The 15511-nt window shown below is 34.3% G+C and overlaps 4 protein-coding genes across 5 annotated transcripts; 2 read left to right on the top strand and 2 right to left on the bottom strand.

Annotated features, from left to right (window-relative positions):
* Positions 1–315: 315 nt before the first annotated feature.
* LOC111426576 (centrosomal protein of 162 kDa) lies at positions 316–7424 on the bottom strand. 2 transcript variants are annotated; one of them, XR_002707848.2, is made up of 4 exons: positions 6575–7424; positions 1121–2317; positions 809–950; positions 316–753 (listed from the first exon to the last, which is right to left on the bottom strand). XR_002707848.2 is itself a non-coding variant. In XM_023061180.2 (4 exons), the coding sequence occupies exons 1-4, from the start codon at positions 7364–7366 to the stop codon at positions 571–573; spliced, it is 2418 nt and encodes an 805-aa protein (XP_022916948.2). In that variant the 5' UTR covers positions 7367–7423; the 3' UTR covers positions 316–570. The 2 variants fall into 2 exon arrangements, 1 of the variants encoding a protein (XP_022916948.2); XM_023061180.2 differs by having other exon boundaries at positions 809–1054; positions 6575–7423.
* LOC111426579 (carboxypeptidase B-like) lies at positions 2875–4438 on the top strand. Its single transcript, XM_023061184.2, has 2 exons — positions 2875–3351; positions 3408–4438. The coding sequence occupies exons 1-2, from the start codon at positions 2904–2906 to the stop codon at positions 4331–4333; spliced, it is 1374 nt and encodes a 457-aa protein (XP_022916952.1). The 5' UTR covers positions 2875–2903; the 3' UTR covers positions 4334–4438.
* LOC111426580 (carboxypeptidase B-like) lies at positions 4799–6588 on the top strand. The gene has a single exon (XM_023061185.2). The coding sequence runs from the start codon at positions 5229–5231 to the stop codon at positions 6489–6491; it is 1263 nt and encodes a 420-aa protein (XP_022916953.2). The 5' UTR covers positions 4799–5228; the 3' UTR covers positions 6492–6588.
* A 232-nt stretch (positions 7425–7656) lies between the features above and the next one.
* LOC111426621 (brefeldin A-inhibited guanine nucleotide-exchange protein 3) lies at positions 7657–15363 on the bottom strand. The gene is made up of 8 exons (XM_023061232.2): positions 15157–15363; positions 14961–15094; positions 14410–14710; positions 14201–14357; positions 12792–14152; positions 12299–12739; positions 11752–12248; positions 7657–11122 (listed from the first exon to the last, which is right to left on the bottom strand). The coding sequence occupies exons 1-8, from the start codon at positions 15239–15241 to the stop codon at positions 8129–8131; spliced, it is 5970 nt and encodes a 1989-aa protein (XP_022917000.2). The 5' UTR covers positions 15242–15363; the 3' UTR covers positions 7657–8128.
* Positions 15364–15511: the final 148 nt, after the last annotated feature.

Genomic DNA, 15511 nt, shown 5'->3' with positions numbered 1-15511 from the left:
GTAGCACCGAAGAAACTAAATCTGTCATATTAAATATTAATAATTATTTTTATAAATAAATCATAATTTAAATACGTTGATGAGTTTAATTTGCGTTAATATCAATTGATTATTTAATTTAGTAAAAGTTAACCTCAAAATTTCAAAATTGTAGTGTTCGGAGCAGTTTTAAATGATTTCTACTTTCTAATGATATTATAAAAAAGAGTCAATTAGGATTAGGAAAGTCTTACCGAACGTCATGTCCATGTTAATATCTAAAAAATAAAAAAAAATAATAAAATTAAATTAAGCAAGGTAAAATGAAAATAAATATTTCTTTTTTCCCTTCTATAATTAACTATAGGGTTTAAATATCAATATAAATACAATATAACAACGGGTATAACCAGATAAATAACACTTACCGTTTTAGTCCTATCAAGAAAATATGTATAAAAAAATTATTTAAAAAATCTATAAATACTGGAAGATCTCTAAATACTAAAAGTTTTAAATATTGGACTAAGTTTCTTCATAAAACGTTAAATAGTTATTGGACGTTTCAAATTGGACTTAATCGGATGAAAATCATTGCAAACACTTCAAAGTCGCAATTAATTGATCCAATTCGACTTTGTAGCCGATTAATTGTTGTTGTCTTATCGCGCATTGGTCGCAACTCTTATTTGAGACGTTCTTTTGTGCCAAACCATGTACGATAGCCCTTAAACGGTGTTCTCGTTCTTCGTAACGTCTTTCCAAAAAAGCCACCTAAAATGTTTTATTTATTAATTAATTATTTTTTGTAATGTATTAAAAACATTACTTTTTTCTTTAACGCTTCAACTTCGCTAGAATCGCTTGAATCAAACGATGGCAAAACAGGTTGGAGTCTGTTATTCAAATGATCGCGCTCTACGGTAACAATAGCTAATTCCTCCTTGGTCCCCATCAATTGTTTCTGTAAGCTACTCAAAGATACCTGTTGAATCTCGAGCTGTTCCCTGAGCGGCGTAATGTTTGCAAGGTATGTTGAGATTTCTTTTTCGTGAGCTTCTTGCAATGTATTTAACTACAAACAATTTTAGAACATCTTACAAACATTACGAGTTCATTTCATTTTTATTTAAATACTCACATCTTGTATTCTTTTATTCTTTAAAACTTGAAAATCATCCTCGATTCGACACAATTGCGATTTCATTTTATCCCGTTCCGTTCTCAAAGCTCTCACTTCATCATCGCAATGTTTCTCTTCGTTATTCTTTGATAGTTGATTCGTTAATTTCTCGGGGTAACTTCGAAATTCTTTTCGCTCGGATAAATTCCTCAAACTCCCTTCCCTTTCTTTTTGTAACCTGCGATTAGTTTTTTTAACCTCCTCCAAATCCCGTTGGCTTTTCATCAACGCTTTCTCTTTATTCGATAAATCCGTTTGTAATCCTCTTATTGTCGCTAAAAGATGCGCGTCTTCTTTAACGTGAACATCTAATTTATCGCTTCTTTTTGTAATATTCGGGGGATTCTTTATTTTTAAGGTTTCAGTTTGAACGGAAACCGAAACGGTGTCTTTGCGGGGTGATTCAAATGGTACCGTTTGGGTATAAACGTCAAAATTATCTTCGCGCCTTTTTAATTGATCTTTTAAATCGTTTACGTGCAACTCCAAGTCTTCGATGTGACTTTCATATTTGATTTTCATTTGGTTAAATTTTTCTTGGACGTCTAAAAATACTTTGGAGTTTTGGACGTCGCGCTTTTGTGCTTCGGTTTCTAACGATTTTATGCGATCTTCCAAGAATTTTTTTGTTGAAACATTGTTTTCGGAAACGTCGTTTTTTGCTGCTACGATTAACGCGGAAACGGAATCGGGATGTTTTCGCGTTATAATCCGCTCCATCTCTTTTATTTGCCGATTTAAATCCATGATACATCTCGCATCTTTCTCCGTTTGCAACTTTAAGCTTTTCACTTCGAGCTTTTCAATTTCCAACAATTTATTTAAACCTAACTCGTTCTCCTGATACTTTTCGTTTTGATGCTGCAAATTTAACAATTCCCCTTTGTATTTAGCCAACGTGATGTCGACGTCGACGATTTTCCTTTCCAAACTTTTATTCGAAACTTGTAACTCGTCGTAAGCTATTTTTAAGAATTGGTGCGATTGATTCACGGAATCTAATTGAAGCTGAAGCGCCGTGTTTATTTCTTTCGTGTCTTTAACATCTTCCAGAGCTTTTTCTAATTCTAAATTGACTTCGGGCGATTTCAAACTTTGCGATTTTAACGCGTTTTTTGCTTGTTCTAACAAATCGATAGTTTCTTGGAGTTGAGACTAAAACAAATTAATTTTTAAATCATTAAATCATATAAAGAACTAAAAATCCGATCGTTACTTTTTAAAATATAATATATCGCTTGTTTTTAAAGACAAAATAGTCATGTTTGGAGTCGTTTTGAAGGATTTTTCGCGAAGATTACGAAAAAATATAAATCAGAACGATAACCGGAATTAATAATATCTAGATTTTGTTTTAAATTAAATTATTCAAACTTTACAATTAAAAATGGGTCAAAAGTACATCTTCGAACGCAATCCGAATAAATTAAACCCGGTCATCCCGTTAGGTCGTATGCAAATCAAGCACAAACAAGCATAATGTTTCGAATTGATTCCTCGAATTGAATACGAAACAAAAAAAAGGCGATTTTTAAATTTGTTTTCTTCGCAAAATTTTTTTCCTCCACCTTACAAGTTAACAATAACAGATGATAAGGATTAATTTAAAAGAAACAAATAAATTTTCGAGGTGACTCGAAAATAACTGTAGAATGAATGGAGGTCACTCAGCTCGGTATAAATACGAGACAAACTCGGAAGATTAACGCCATAATTCGATTCGATACGGGTTAAAGTGAAGATGTTGAGGTTTTCTTTATTTTTAGCATTATTCAGTTTAACGTTATGTTTCACGGTTAATAATGAATTAAAAGTTGCCGAAATTGATTACGAGGAAATCAAAGAAATCGAAAAAGACAACAAAAACGTCTCATTAAGTAAAGTTTATCAAGAAGAAAATGAGGAAGAGAAGATATCTTACGATGGATATCAAGTTTGGAAGGTTTCTTTTAATTCAAACACAACGAAAGTGATCAAAAAAATTCGCGATAATTACGGGGTAAGGTTATGGGGAGGAAATAGAACAAAAATCGACGTTGTTATTCCCCCGAAAAACTTGGAAAGCGTTCAAAAATTGCTTAAAAAGAATTTAATCGATTTTAATGTAATGATTGAAGATTTACAAAGCGATATTGAGAAGGAAAATATACACTCGGAGGAGGAGGAAGATGAATTCCAACATCGATATGGTTAAAAACAACAAAATTAATTTTTAATTAATTAAATAAATAAATATTTTTTTTAGGGCACCGAATGACGTTTACGTCATATCATAGGTTATCCGACATCCATAATTATTTGGATTATTTAGCCGAAACCTATCCCTCATACTGCAAAGTTTACGTAATTGGATCATCAATTGAAGGAAGACCTCTTAAACTGTTAAAAATTTCCAATGGAAATGCAAACAACAAAGCGATTTGGATCGATGGGGGAATCCACGCGAGAGAGTGGATCACTCCAGCTACAGTTTCCTTTATTATAGACCATTTAGTTCACAACATCGAATCCGAATCAAAAAATCTCCAAAATCTCGATTATTATATAATCCCCGTTTTAAATCCGGATGGCTATGAGTACTCGCACGGAAGAGATCGTTTATGGAGAAAAAATCGCGCGAGGGGATCATCCTCATTCTTCAACGGATTTCAATGCGCCGGAACTGATTTGAATCGAAATTATGGTTATAAATGGGGAGGGAAAGGAAGCGGGAAGAATCCGTGTCAAGAAATTTACGCGGGAAGTGGCCCATTTTCCGAACCAGAAACGGCGGCTGTTAAAAAGTTCATTTCCAACACAAAAGCTAACTGGAAAGCTTCGATTTCGTACCATTCTTACGGACAATACATTTTATTCCCTTGGGGTTACGAAAAATTAATCACCACCGATTACCAAGATTTGAATAAAGTCGCCCAAGATGTCGCAAATGCTATTAAAAAAGAAACTGGGGCCACATATACTTATGGCCCAGCTGGAAATACTTTATATCCCGCGTCAGGTGGAAGTGATGATTGGGCTAAAGGAGCTATGGGTATTAAATACGCTTATACAATTGAGCTAAGAGATAATGGACGTTATGGATTCGTTTTACCCGCTTCGTACATTGTTCCAAGTGCTAAAGAAGGTTTAGCTGCTTTGAGAGTTATCGCAGAAGCAGCAGCTAATTCATAATTGTATTTATTTATAATAATTTAATTTAAAAAAAAACAGCGCCATCTAGTGTCAAGTAGATTTTATTTAATTTAGTTTTAATATAATCTAACATAACCTAAAAGCGATCATATCCAAAAATGGATTGAAGACTTAACTTTTAACCCATTTTTACGGTCAATTACTGATTAATAACTATCAAGATATAAATAAAGTTGCACAAGATGTTATAAACGATTAAAGCCGAAATTGGATCGAGATGTAATTATAGACCAGTCGGAAATACTTTATGTATACCTTCAATTAGAAGTAATAATTGGAAATCATAACTTTTTTAATTTGTTATAAAAAAACAGTTTAACAATTAAAAAATTAAATAAATTTCTTTAAATAAATCGATAAAAAATACACCACCATCTAGCGATTAAATTTAGTTTTAATTCCAACGAAAAAAGTAAGGTTATGTCACCAATAAAATAATTATTTACATCAAAAAAACATCTTTTAAAAGTAATAAAATAAAATTAATAGGAATAAAATGCGAGAAGTGAAGATCGGATATGAAGAAAATCGTTCGAGGCGAAGAAATTGTGCCGAAATTGATTTGAATAAAAATTTTGGGGTATCATTAACATGATGAAGAACAAGGAACAGATTTAGCTGTTTTAAGAGTTATAGCAGAAGTAGCAGCTAATACATAACATTTTTATTTATTATTACTCAATAAACAAATAATTAATAATTAAAAAAATGCCACTGCCATCTAGCGACTAAATTTAGTGTTAATTCAAACGAAAAAACTAAGGTTATGTCCCCAACAACATAACCTAAACATATTTATTGTTTACATCAAAAAAAACGTCTTTCAAAAGTAATAAAATAAAATCAATTAGAATAAAATGCGAGAAAAATCTAAATGCACATCATTTTTACAACAATTTTAATAATAACGGTTTTAAACCCACTAATAATCACCCAAGATTTATCTAAACGAGTATCCTACAAAGGTTATCAACTGTGGAAATTAAAAGCGGACACTAAAGAGAAAAAAGATGCAATAAAAAATTTAGATATAGTTGAAATAACCCGATGGAGTGTAAATAAATCGAGTCCGGACGTTTTAATCAGTGCCGATAACTTGGAGAAGGTTAAAAATGATTTGGAACGATATGAAATATCTCATCGGGTGTTAATTAAAGATGTTCAAGGAATTATTGATGAGCAACCAATTGAGGATGCGGAAGAAATGAAGTTTTCACATAAAATAGAAACGTTTAATTTGAGCGAGTACCACAATTTTCCGGTCATTATTAATTACTTAACCATTTTAACGAAAGTTCACAATCATATTAAATTAACAACAATCGGAAAAACGATACAAAATAATCCTATTGATGTGGTTACAATATCCGGGGGTGGTAAAAACGGGATTTTTATTGAGGCCGGGTTACACGCACGAGAATGGATCTCACCGGCTTCAATTATTTTTGTTATTAGCACATTTGCAAATGATTTTAACAAAGAATCCGGGGCGATTAAAAAATTAGATTGGCATTTTTTACCAATTGGAAACCCAGATGGTTATATTTACTCGTACACTAAAGATCGGTTGTGGAGAAAGAATCGTTCGCGATGGGGAAATTGTTTTGGAACTGATTTAAATCGAAATTTCGGGTACCAATGGGATTACGGAGATCCAAATCCTTGCGAAGAAACTTTTAGCGGAACTGAAGGATTCTCAGAACACGAAACGGTCGCAATAAGAGATTATATCAAAAAATTTGACCCTCATTATTGGAAGGCTTACGTTTCAATCCATTCGTATGGCCAATATGTCTTATATCCTTATGGATTTAGCAAAACTATGCCGGGAAATATAAACGAATTAAAAATGATATCCCAAAATGTTATTAAAGCAATCAAAGAACCCTATAAAACTACTTACACTTCTAGTGCAGTTTCAGATCTTTATATCGCAGCTGGTGTTAGCACAGATTGGGCGAAATCAATCGGAATTCAATACTCATTTGCTTTCGAATTAAGAGATCAAGGAAAATACGCTTTTTTATTACCAGCGCAATACATAATCCCAACAGGAGAAGAATTATTAAATGGTATAAGAGTAATTGCTGAATCTGCTTTGAATGATATATCAAAAAAATCTGTTGGAAGAAATTAATTTAATAAACAAAAAAGAGGTTATTAATTTATAAATGAACAAGAAATCAATAAAAAAATCTGTATTAATTTTAATAAACTTACCTGCAACTCTCTAAGATCGCTTTTAATTATTTTATTCTCTTCGATTAAGTGCTCAATAACATGATCCTTTTTAATCGCTTCATCTTTAAAAAAGATAACCTCTTTATTTTTCGTTTCAATCTCCAATTGCAAAGATAATTGCTTTTCGCTTAAATGAACAGCAGAATCAACCAAATTTAAATTGAATTCTTCTTGATTCATTTTATCGTTAATTTCAATTATGACTTCATCTTTTTGCAAGTTTTTACTAACGTTGTCATTAATAACCCTATTCTCTTCGATCGGGGTTCCAAAACTTTCCAAACTAATCTCGTCAACCTTCGATTTCGAAGATCGTTCACTTTCCGATTTATTAAAATCATCCGAATACTCCTCATCCTCCTTCCCTAAACTTTTCGGGGTATTCTCTGACATCGGACTCACAGTATTCGAGTTTAAGTGATCAGTAACGTTATGGGAAGTCGCCGAATGCTGGCTGAGTTGCTCAAAGCTTTTCGAACTCTCCATATAAATTTTTTCCGCCTCTCGCATTAAATCTTCAACACTACGATCTCCGCTACCATCTTCGTATGGTCCTAATGGGCTTTGAGCGGCTATTCGATTAATTTCTTCGATTATACTAGGGATATCAAGTTCGCCTTTATCGCCAACGGGTAAGTCTTCGGTTATAACCTCTTTTTGTAAAAATTCGGCCAGCGATGACGAAATGTCTTCTTCGACAGGCGGTTTTGATATATCAACAATGTTTGAGTCCGTTTTGGACTTTTTCATCCACCAAAACGACGAAGTCATGTTTTTTGATTAGTTTCACGGTTTAAACGGTTTGTTTACTATTATTTGACAGATTATATTTGAACGTTTTATCGATAGATGTCATTAATCTTTTTATAGAAAAAATACTATTTAATTATTTATTTATTAATTAATTAATTTATTCTATGTTGATTTTTGTTTGATTTATTAAAATTTTATAATAAATGAGTTTTATTAATATTATTGAATTTAATGTAAATTTTTAAATGTTGGTGATGATTGACATACATACATATGTCTATAATTGTCAAAAATAATAACAATTTTGTTTTAAATATATTCTGCCTTTATTGATCACGTATACATATTATTACATTATTCTTCAATAAAATACAAATAATAAAATAAATCTCTTGATAAAGACATTTAGAGAAAATAAATGTTATTATTATACAGTAATTATTGTGATATTGGACATTTTCGGTTCATTTCTATTCTATGGACGCTACGGTGGCTAACATTAACGAAGATTACAATTATACGCTTAAAATTAATAAAAATGATTTGTTTTAACCTGAAATAGTCACATCGATGAGATTTGTTTCAATTACATTCATTATTAGAATCTATTTCATAGTGTGCTCAATAATAAATCAAATTTTAAGTTTACGGGAAAAGCACAACCATCGGGTAAGCTTAAACAACAATACATTCGTAATCATGTTTCTTTAAATAGAGATATTATTGTTTTAGTGAGCAAAACGATTACAACGTTTATAGGAACGAGTAAAAGTCATTCAATTAAAAATCATCAACGTAAGAAATGTTCATTCTTTGAAGCAATTTTTCAGCGGCAATTTTAATTTTGTCGTCTTGAGCGTTAATTAGCATGACACCCCCGTCTTTAAGCACGACGGCTAAAGGGGATAAACGATCGGAGCTTAAACTCCCCAATAATTCCAAGCAAGCTTCCATAGTTTCAATTCTTGTTATTTTATAAGCATCGGCGTCCTTAAAGATGCTTAAAGCGCGTTGTTGTTGGATCTCCGATGGAATCGGTTGTTGGGGCGGTAACGAATTTACGAAAGGATTGATTCGTTGAGTTGGGGGGTTAAAATTAATCGTTTTTCTTTGGCGGTATTGCTCCAACATTTGCTCGATTTTATCCGCGGTTTCTTTATCGGATTTTTCTTTGTTTTTAGTGATCGATATGATGCTTTCCGTGGAGAGGGTTGCTTTCATTTGTAATAAAGTGTTGGTGTCGTACTTAATGGAATTAGGGAGTGGCGTGTATTTAGTTTTTTTGTTGAATTTCGCCGCTAATTCGTTGGTTTCGTCATCGGTGGAGTTAAGATCGTTTTTGCTCGATTTAATCGAATCTTTATCGTCTTTCGGGTTATCGGATAAAATCCCCTTTTCTAAATAGCTCTCCGAATCAGTTGAACACAGACTTTCGGTCCTTTTCAAAGTTGGATTAGTTTCTTTTTCACTTTCCTTTTCGGATAAATCATCCAAGCTTTGAAGGTCGTCATCAACCGGGATATTAATCGTTAAATTGATGTAAGATTCGCACAAATACTCCCATTTAAACCGGAGCGTTCTTAAAAACGATTCGATGTAATCTAAATCGGTTTGGTGTTTCTCTTTGTCTTCTTTCCCTAATAATTCTTTTAAATCTTTCGGGGTTATATTGTACTTTTGGATCCCGTCTAAGCATAATTCGATTAAAACGATTATTTGGACAACTTCCGAAGTGTTCGCTTGCGTATAGAGGTTAGCCGATTTGTTTAGGTTGCCCACTTTTTGGGTTAAGAATTTTAATCCCGGACGCAAATCGAATTCTTTCGCGCGAATATTCGATATTTCCAAGCATTTTAATAGGATGTTAACGTGTTTAGCGTTGACGTGTTTTAAAATGCCTCTTAAGCTGCACGAATGGATTTGGAGAATGTTTAAAATGGGGGTGACGTGGTTTAAATTTTGTAACAAAGCGCTTGAAATGGTTTGTATCAACATTTGGTGGGCTAAAATCCCCACAACCAAGTTTCTAAACGGTACACGAACCGTGTATAAATCGGGGTTTAACACCGAAGTCATATCTAAGGGGTACAATAAGAAAACGTAACTCCTGTCATCGATTGTTATGCTTAAATCGCACTCGCATAATTTCCCGGTGCATTTATTACAATTTCTTTGGGTTTGCATCAAAAAAACTTGTTGGGCTAACTCGTAGAGTCGCTCATTTTCGGGGATTGTGCTATCTTTTCTTGCGGCAACCTTCACTGTGGCCATATCGCCATAAAAGCTATCTGAGTTTTGTTTAAACGCCAACGTTAATTGATGCAATGGGTTCAAACTAATCGTACAAGCCCTATGCATCCCCGTTGCGATTATCTCCCATTGATGCACCGTTAAGATTTGGCCCACACTTAAAATGATATGTCTGATACAAGAGGTACCCAGCCGGGCGATATTTTCATTCGGCTGAGCTATACATTCAATTAGAATAATAATAAGTTGTTTTAACGCCAACGTAATCCCCGGGTTTTCTTGTTTTTGCTGCTTTTCTAGGTTTAAAATGTTTAAATCATTGTATTTATCGTTATTTCCCTGCAAATGGCTCAAATAATCGACGACTAATTCACTCGATAACCCACAACAATGCTTGAAATTGTGCCAAACGTCGTAAGTTTTTTGTAACTTTGTGTTTTGTCTCAACCAATTTTGTACGGTTGGTAATAAAAGGTGATTAATAGAATATAACCCGAAATTAACCCCAGGATTTACAATCAAATCTCTTAACAATTTAAACAAAGTATCTACAATAAACGGTTGACTCTTATTTGGTGAAATTACAGTAGCCGAAGATAACCCTTCCAACAAAACGTACCACACCTTCAAACAAGAATTTTGTCGATCCATTTTCGATAAAGTTTCGCAATTTTCCACGTCCGATTTCATCCCTAATATTTTATAAGACAATTGTTCAAAATTTTCTTGATTAAAATTGTTAATCTCGTTATTTTGAGGGATCGGATCGACTAACTGGGGCTCACTCTCCACGTTAACTCGATGCGAAATATTAAAAGTTGGGCATTTCGGCATGTTATACATCATCGATAAAATAGCAGCGCAATTTTGTAACAATTTCAAACACTCTATGCATAAATCAACACCTTCCGAGTCTTTCTCCTCAATAATCCCTCCTCGAACGTGCGATAACAAACATAATATATAATCCAAAGCGGCATTTGCAAACACCAAAGTATTATCGGTTTGTAAAAATATTTTAAAAACGTCCAAAATCGCAGTCGCGTTATTTTTGCTATTCGCAACTCGCAACGTACCAAACAACGGCCTCCATCCTGAACATATCTCCGTACGATTCGCCTCGACGAATTCGCATAAACAAGAAACAATTTGATCTTGAACGTCGACGTCACATAATTCAAGACATAGCAAATTTTCAAACGGCTTAAACAGAGCTTCGTTAAAATGGAAATGCGCCAATTCTGTTTGTTCGCTCAACAAAGCCGTTACGGTGTCGTGAATGCATTGAACCGCTTTTTTCGAAACATCTCGGTCTTTATGACAAGCCGCTTGCATAAAATGGGGACCAACAATCGACCAAACTTTCATTATATGAATTAATGGTCGTCCAGAACGGATACATTTTAAAGTTACTTCTCCAATTCGATGTAAAAGTAATGTAGTTGGTGGTTTTTGGTTCGTTTCTAATTGCTTTTTCCACCATTTTGATTGTTTTCGTGGAATTTCTTCACAACGCGTAAATAACTAAAAAAAAATAAATTAATAAAAAAATTAACCTAAAATATAAATCTGTCAATGTCAAATTCAAATTGGTTTGATTTCTAATAAGTACCTAACTAGAAGTTTTTTAGTAACTAGATAGTTGAGGTTAAGAAATTCTTATTACATTTTGTTGAATTAAAATAAAAATTTCGCAATTATTTTTGTTTAAATATAAAACCAAATTTTTTTTCGTTTTAAATGACAACGATTTAAGCATTTGTGTCCAATCCAAGGTTTATAGAACATAAGGTTACCTCATTCCCTATGCCTCTGTAGTATCGATTATTACCCCGCAAATTGACGTCACTGGTTCGATACAGTCAGAATAAAAGATACCCTATACACGTGCATATACTGTGGTACAGTCTATATAAAATATTTAAACCTCGCATCGTGTTGTGTTGTTCATAGAACCAGCTACGTCACTGACCCACCTTGCCTCTCAGAGGAGGAGAATCGGTATTGGGTAACCTTATGTTCTATAGACCTTGTGTCCAATCGATTTCAAAACATGGTATAACAAAATTCCCTGTCAATCTTACCAACTTATAACAAAAAAATTTAATTAATTAAATAAATAATAATAAAACTAAATTAATTTGCTTATATACCTGTGAATGTGAAGATTTACACAACTCAGTTAAAAAACTACACAACCCAGGAAGAGCAAGTTTCAAAGCAGCCGAATGAAACAATTCATCCGCTTTCGAGGATAAAACACAACAAACTTTAGCGGCATGAACTCCATGCAAAATTCCTTTCCCTTGACTATTTAAAACTCCGCTTTTATCAACGATTTCCGATACTGTAGCATCTCCTTGCGCTGAATTATTTGAATTTGAATAAGATGAAGTGTTTTGTAAGAAACTATAAACGTCAACGCAAGTTTCTTCTTCTTGGACGTTAGGATTAAAGCTTAAATTTAATCGGTCAAGCGTATTGGTGCAAGTTGTTGATGTAACGATGTTGTTTTGGGTATTTTGGGCGACCATAAGGAGTTGAGCAGACCCCGTTTTGCTAAAAAGGGCATGTTCTAAATTGGCAACACTTACGGAGGCGCTAAAAACGTGTTGCCAACATTCGGAACTATGCGACCCTAAAGCTAACCCTAAAAAAATAAATTTATTTTAATTGTTTTATTATTTTTTAACTAAGTACCTTTAGATAACAAAACATCTAATGATAAAGCGTGCGAAGCAGGCAGTTTAGCCCCGTTGCTTTGATTTTTACACGAAGAAGCCGATAATAACGCCAAAATACTCCCACTTCTCGATTGTAACTTTAAAATGTTACTTAAACTCGCTGCTTTATGCAGACCTTCCAAGCTGGCGGTTATGATATCATCACGAAGTCTTTGTCGATATTTTTGGCGTGATCTCCGTGCGACTAATCGAGTGATAGCCGATGAAGTTCCGGTTATGTGGGATGTTTCGACGACGCTTCCTAACACGGAAACGACGGATCCCCAACAACACGTTAAAACTCTGCGGGAAAGTTTTACTCCGGCTTCGACTTCGGGGGAATTTTCTTGATGGCCGTGGACTTTTTGGAGTTTTTGCCAATCGGTTAACAGTTGAGATGGACATAACCCGCCAACATCTACAAACAATAATAATTATGATTTAAGAAATAAAAAATTTGTTGTAAAAACCTGTTAATAAATTAATTAAAGCCGGTTGAGGTGAAACTTTTGGGTTATACCCCGCAATTTCAAGCAAAGATTTAGCTAAAACATTTTGGTATAACTCGCATAACCACGTCGCTGAAACATAAACTAAAACCCCACTTCCATGGATTTCATCCACGAATTGGGTCTCTGTCATTAAAGTGATTGATTCTTTGGCTTGTTCATTATAATGCCCTGATTGAATCAGTTTTAAATTTAATAACAAAGCTGAATAAGTGGCTAAATAAATCCCGTCAGCGTTCATAATTGTGGTTATTTCATAGTTTTGCGCGGAGTTGTGTTGACAACATTTCGAGGCGAATTCCTGTAAAACGTCATCGATTTGTATCGAAGACCTTAAACTTAACAAATTTGGAAGTAAAATGTTTTGTAACGTTTTAACAAAGTGTCTTGCATTGTGACGTTCAACGTCTGTGTTGCATTCGTTGATTCCAGCTCGGCCTAAATTCAACGATTTAGGTAAATTATGCAATTTTTGTAGTTGTTGGTTTGTTAAAAAGCTTTCATCGTCCATTATGCTATCATCGGATTGGCTCCCGTATTCTTCGGGTCCTTCGGTGGCCCCGGAACACTCACTATCAGTTTGCTCATCAATTTGAGCCCCACCATCAATACCACTGCTATCAGAATCACTTTGATATTTCAAATTAGCCACTACATCCCTGTAGGGTTTAGGTAACCTCGCTAAAGATTGGTACGTTAAAGGTCCTGTATAATCGGCTTGCTCCAAAGTTGGATATCTTTGCTCTGTCACTTCGGAGTCGTCTAAATTTAAGCCTTCACCGCGACAAAGCGCCTCTAAACTTCCTAAAAGCGCCCCAACACACTCAACACTCGCCAAAACTATATTCGGCTCATTACATTGTGCCGACTCCTCGATTGAATCAACCATCAATCTAATAATAGCCATATCATCACCGGCGTGTCTATGAATTGGTCCCGAAAGCAATAACAAATCGGCTAAGCGAGCCGGGGAGCGCAAAAGTTCTTTGGCTGCTCGAAGTGGTTCTAATCGCTTTATCGGATTTGGAAGGAGAAGCATTCGATGGAACAACGCTTCCAAAACGGGTCTTAACGCACGTTCTCTTCCAACTAATCGTACCACTTGGATTCCTATGCTGTACACGATCTTCGCTTGACTATTGGTTAAAGATTGCGTTGTTGGATCACCGGGGGCTCCCAATAAAGCCAAAAGAGCCGGGCAAAAACGTTGCCATAAGAAAGTCGTGAAATGTGTGTTGGAATGTACCGTTTGAGGCAAAGTGTTTACTAAAGTAAGAAGGCATTCGAGAAGGAAGACCGTCGTGTCATTAGATTTTGGTACCCTAAAAATAAATCATTAAAATAAAAAAAATAAATTATTTGAAGGTTACGATTTAGTTTCTTCTAATCTACTGCAAACGTATTGCATCACAGGAATGGCCTCGTTAAAACAAGCAACAGCTGATGTTTTATTATAAACCATTTCAGCACTACTCCCACTGTTTTTATGTTTCTGTTGTTGTTGTAGGATTTCTTGGCATTCCTCATCTAAAAATTAACTAATCAAAATCAAATTTGACCACATAAATAATTAATTTACCCAAAAATGAACAAAAAGCTGTTAATGTTTGGCTTGCGGCCGCTTGGGCAGCAGCTCGAACCGCTTGAGTCCCATTTTCATACGTTTCCCCACACCTACTGATTAAAAGCATAACCAATCGACCGTTCAAAGCCCAACTAGCACTACAAGCTAATGACAACACCACCCGAAGTATTTGAACTTGGGTGTCTTCACATTGCGATAAAATCGACGCTGTTGCATGGAGGAGTTGGGCCGGTAACCAAAGGGAATCATCTTCCGGTTCGCTCCCGGATTGGAAACGTTCATCTCGAACGATTTTCTAAACAAAGATAATTGTTTAAAAAAAAGCTTTAAAAAATTAAAGAATAAAATAAGTGCAAAGGCTTTCATGGCCAGTGTTAATTAAACTAAAACTAGAACTAACACTAGCACTATCACTAGAACTAACATTAGACCTGGAATTAGAAACTTTCGGGTTAAGCCGTGCGTCTTTTGAAAAAATGTTTAACGTTTCAGATGCCACGTTGCAACCTTCTTCAGAAACAAGTTCGAAGTGAAAAGAAACTTACATTTAATCCTGTCACAGCCAATGATATAAGCTTACTTTTCTTACTTTCCAAAGATAATTTGAGAGGAACAAAACAAGCTGTTCGTAATTCGTGAGATGGGCTTCTTAATAAATTGTGTTGGGAGCATAATAAATCTATAACGTAACAAAATGTTTATAAATAATCTAAAACGGAAGGATTTTATCGTAACGCGAACCATATGCCTCCTGCGAAGAATTTTTTATCTGCGTTAACTTGCTTCCGGTACATTCCTTGATTATATTCAATAAGAGATCTTCCATTTTTCTCCTTCCCACCCAATTAGACCTCAAAGACAACTTAAATTTGGTATTTTCGACTGATCATCGTGGTAATGCGTCTGGATAACTGACGCCACAGAATGACGCTCTTAATGGGCCCCACTGGGCATGATCGCAAAAAATCAATAGTTTTGGACATATCTGATAAATCAAATAAAGCAACAAGTGTAGTTAATTATTAAAAGGAAAAAAACATTTTTCATCGATTTATAATTAAATTTATTTTATTAATTTATAATTAAATTAAATTTA

Source organism: Onthophagus taurus, chromosome 5 (genome assembly GCF_036711975.1).
Source record: "Onthophagus taurus isolate NC chromosome 5, IU_Otau_3.0, whole genome shotgun sequence".
NCBI classification, from domain to species: Eukaryota; Metazoa; Arthropoda; class Insecta; order Coleoptera; family Scarabaeidae; genus Onthophagus; species Onthophagus taurus.
The sequence above is the reverse complement of the archived record's forward strand: the minus strand, read 5'-3'. Positions and strand labels throughout refer to the sequence as shown.

Bases quoted from the DNA above. Each gene is read 5' to 3' on its own strand.
- LOC111426576 (XM_023061180.2), bottom strand. From the start codon at position 7,366: ATGACTTCGTCGTTTTGGTGGATGAAAAAGTCCAAAACGGACTCAAAC. The intron at 2,318-6,574 runs GTAAGTTTATTA...AATTTGTTTTAG, and splicing joins GCGATCTTAGAGAGTTGCAG to TCTCAACTCCAAGAAACTAT. The intron at 754-808 runs GTAATGTTTTTA...AAAACATTTTAG, and splicing joins TTGAAGCGTTAAAGAAAAAA to GTGGCTTTTTTGGAAAGACG.
- LOC111426621 (XM_023061232.2), bottom strand. From the start codon at position 15,241: ATGGAAGATCTCTTATTGAATATAATCAAGGAATGTACCGGAAGCAAG. The intron at 15,095-15,156 runs GTTCGCGTTACG...GTTACGTTATAG, and splicing joins TTCTTCGCAGGAGGCATATG to ATTTATTATGCTCCCAACAC. The intron at 14,153-14,200 runs GTAACCTTCAAA...ATTTATTTTTAG, and splicing joins AGATTAGAAGAAACTAAATC to GGTACCAAAATCTAATGACA.
- LOC111426580 (XM_023061185.2), top strand. From the start codon at position 5,229: ATGCACATCATTTTTACAACAATTTTAATAATAACGGTTTTAAACCCA.
- LOC111426579 (XM_023061184.2), top strand. From the start codon at position 2,904: ATGTTGAGGTTTTCTTTATTTTTAGCATTATTCAGTTTAACGTTATGT. The intron at 3,352-3,407 runs GTTAAAAACAAC...TATTTTTTTTAG, and splicing joins TGAATTCCAACATCGATATG to GGCACCGAATGACGTTTACG.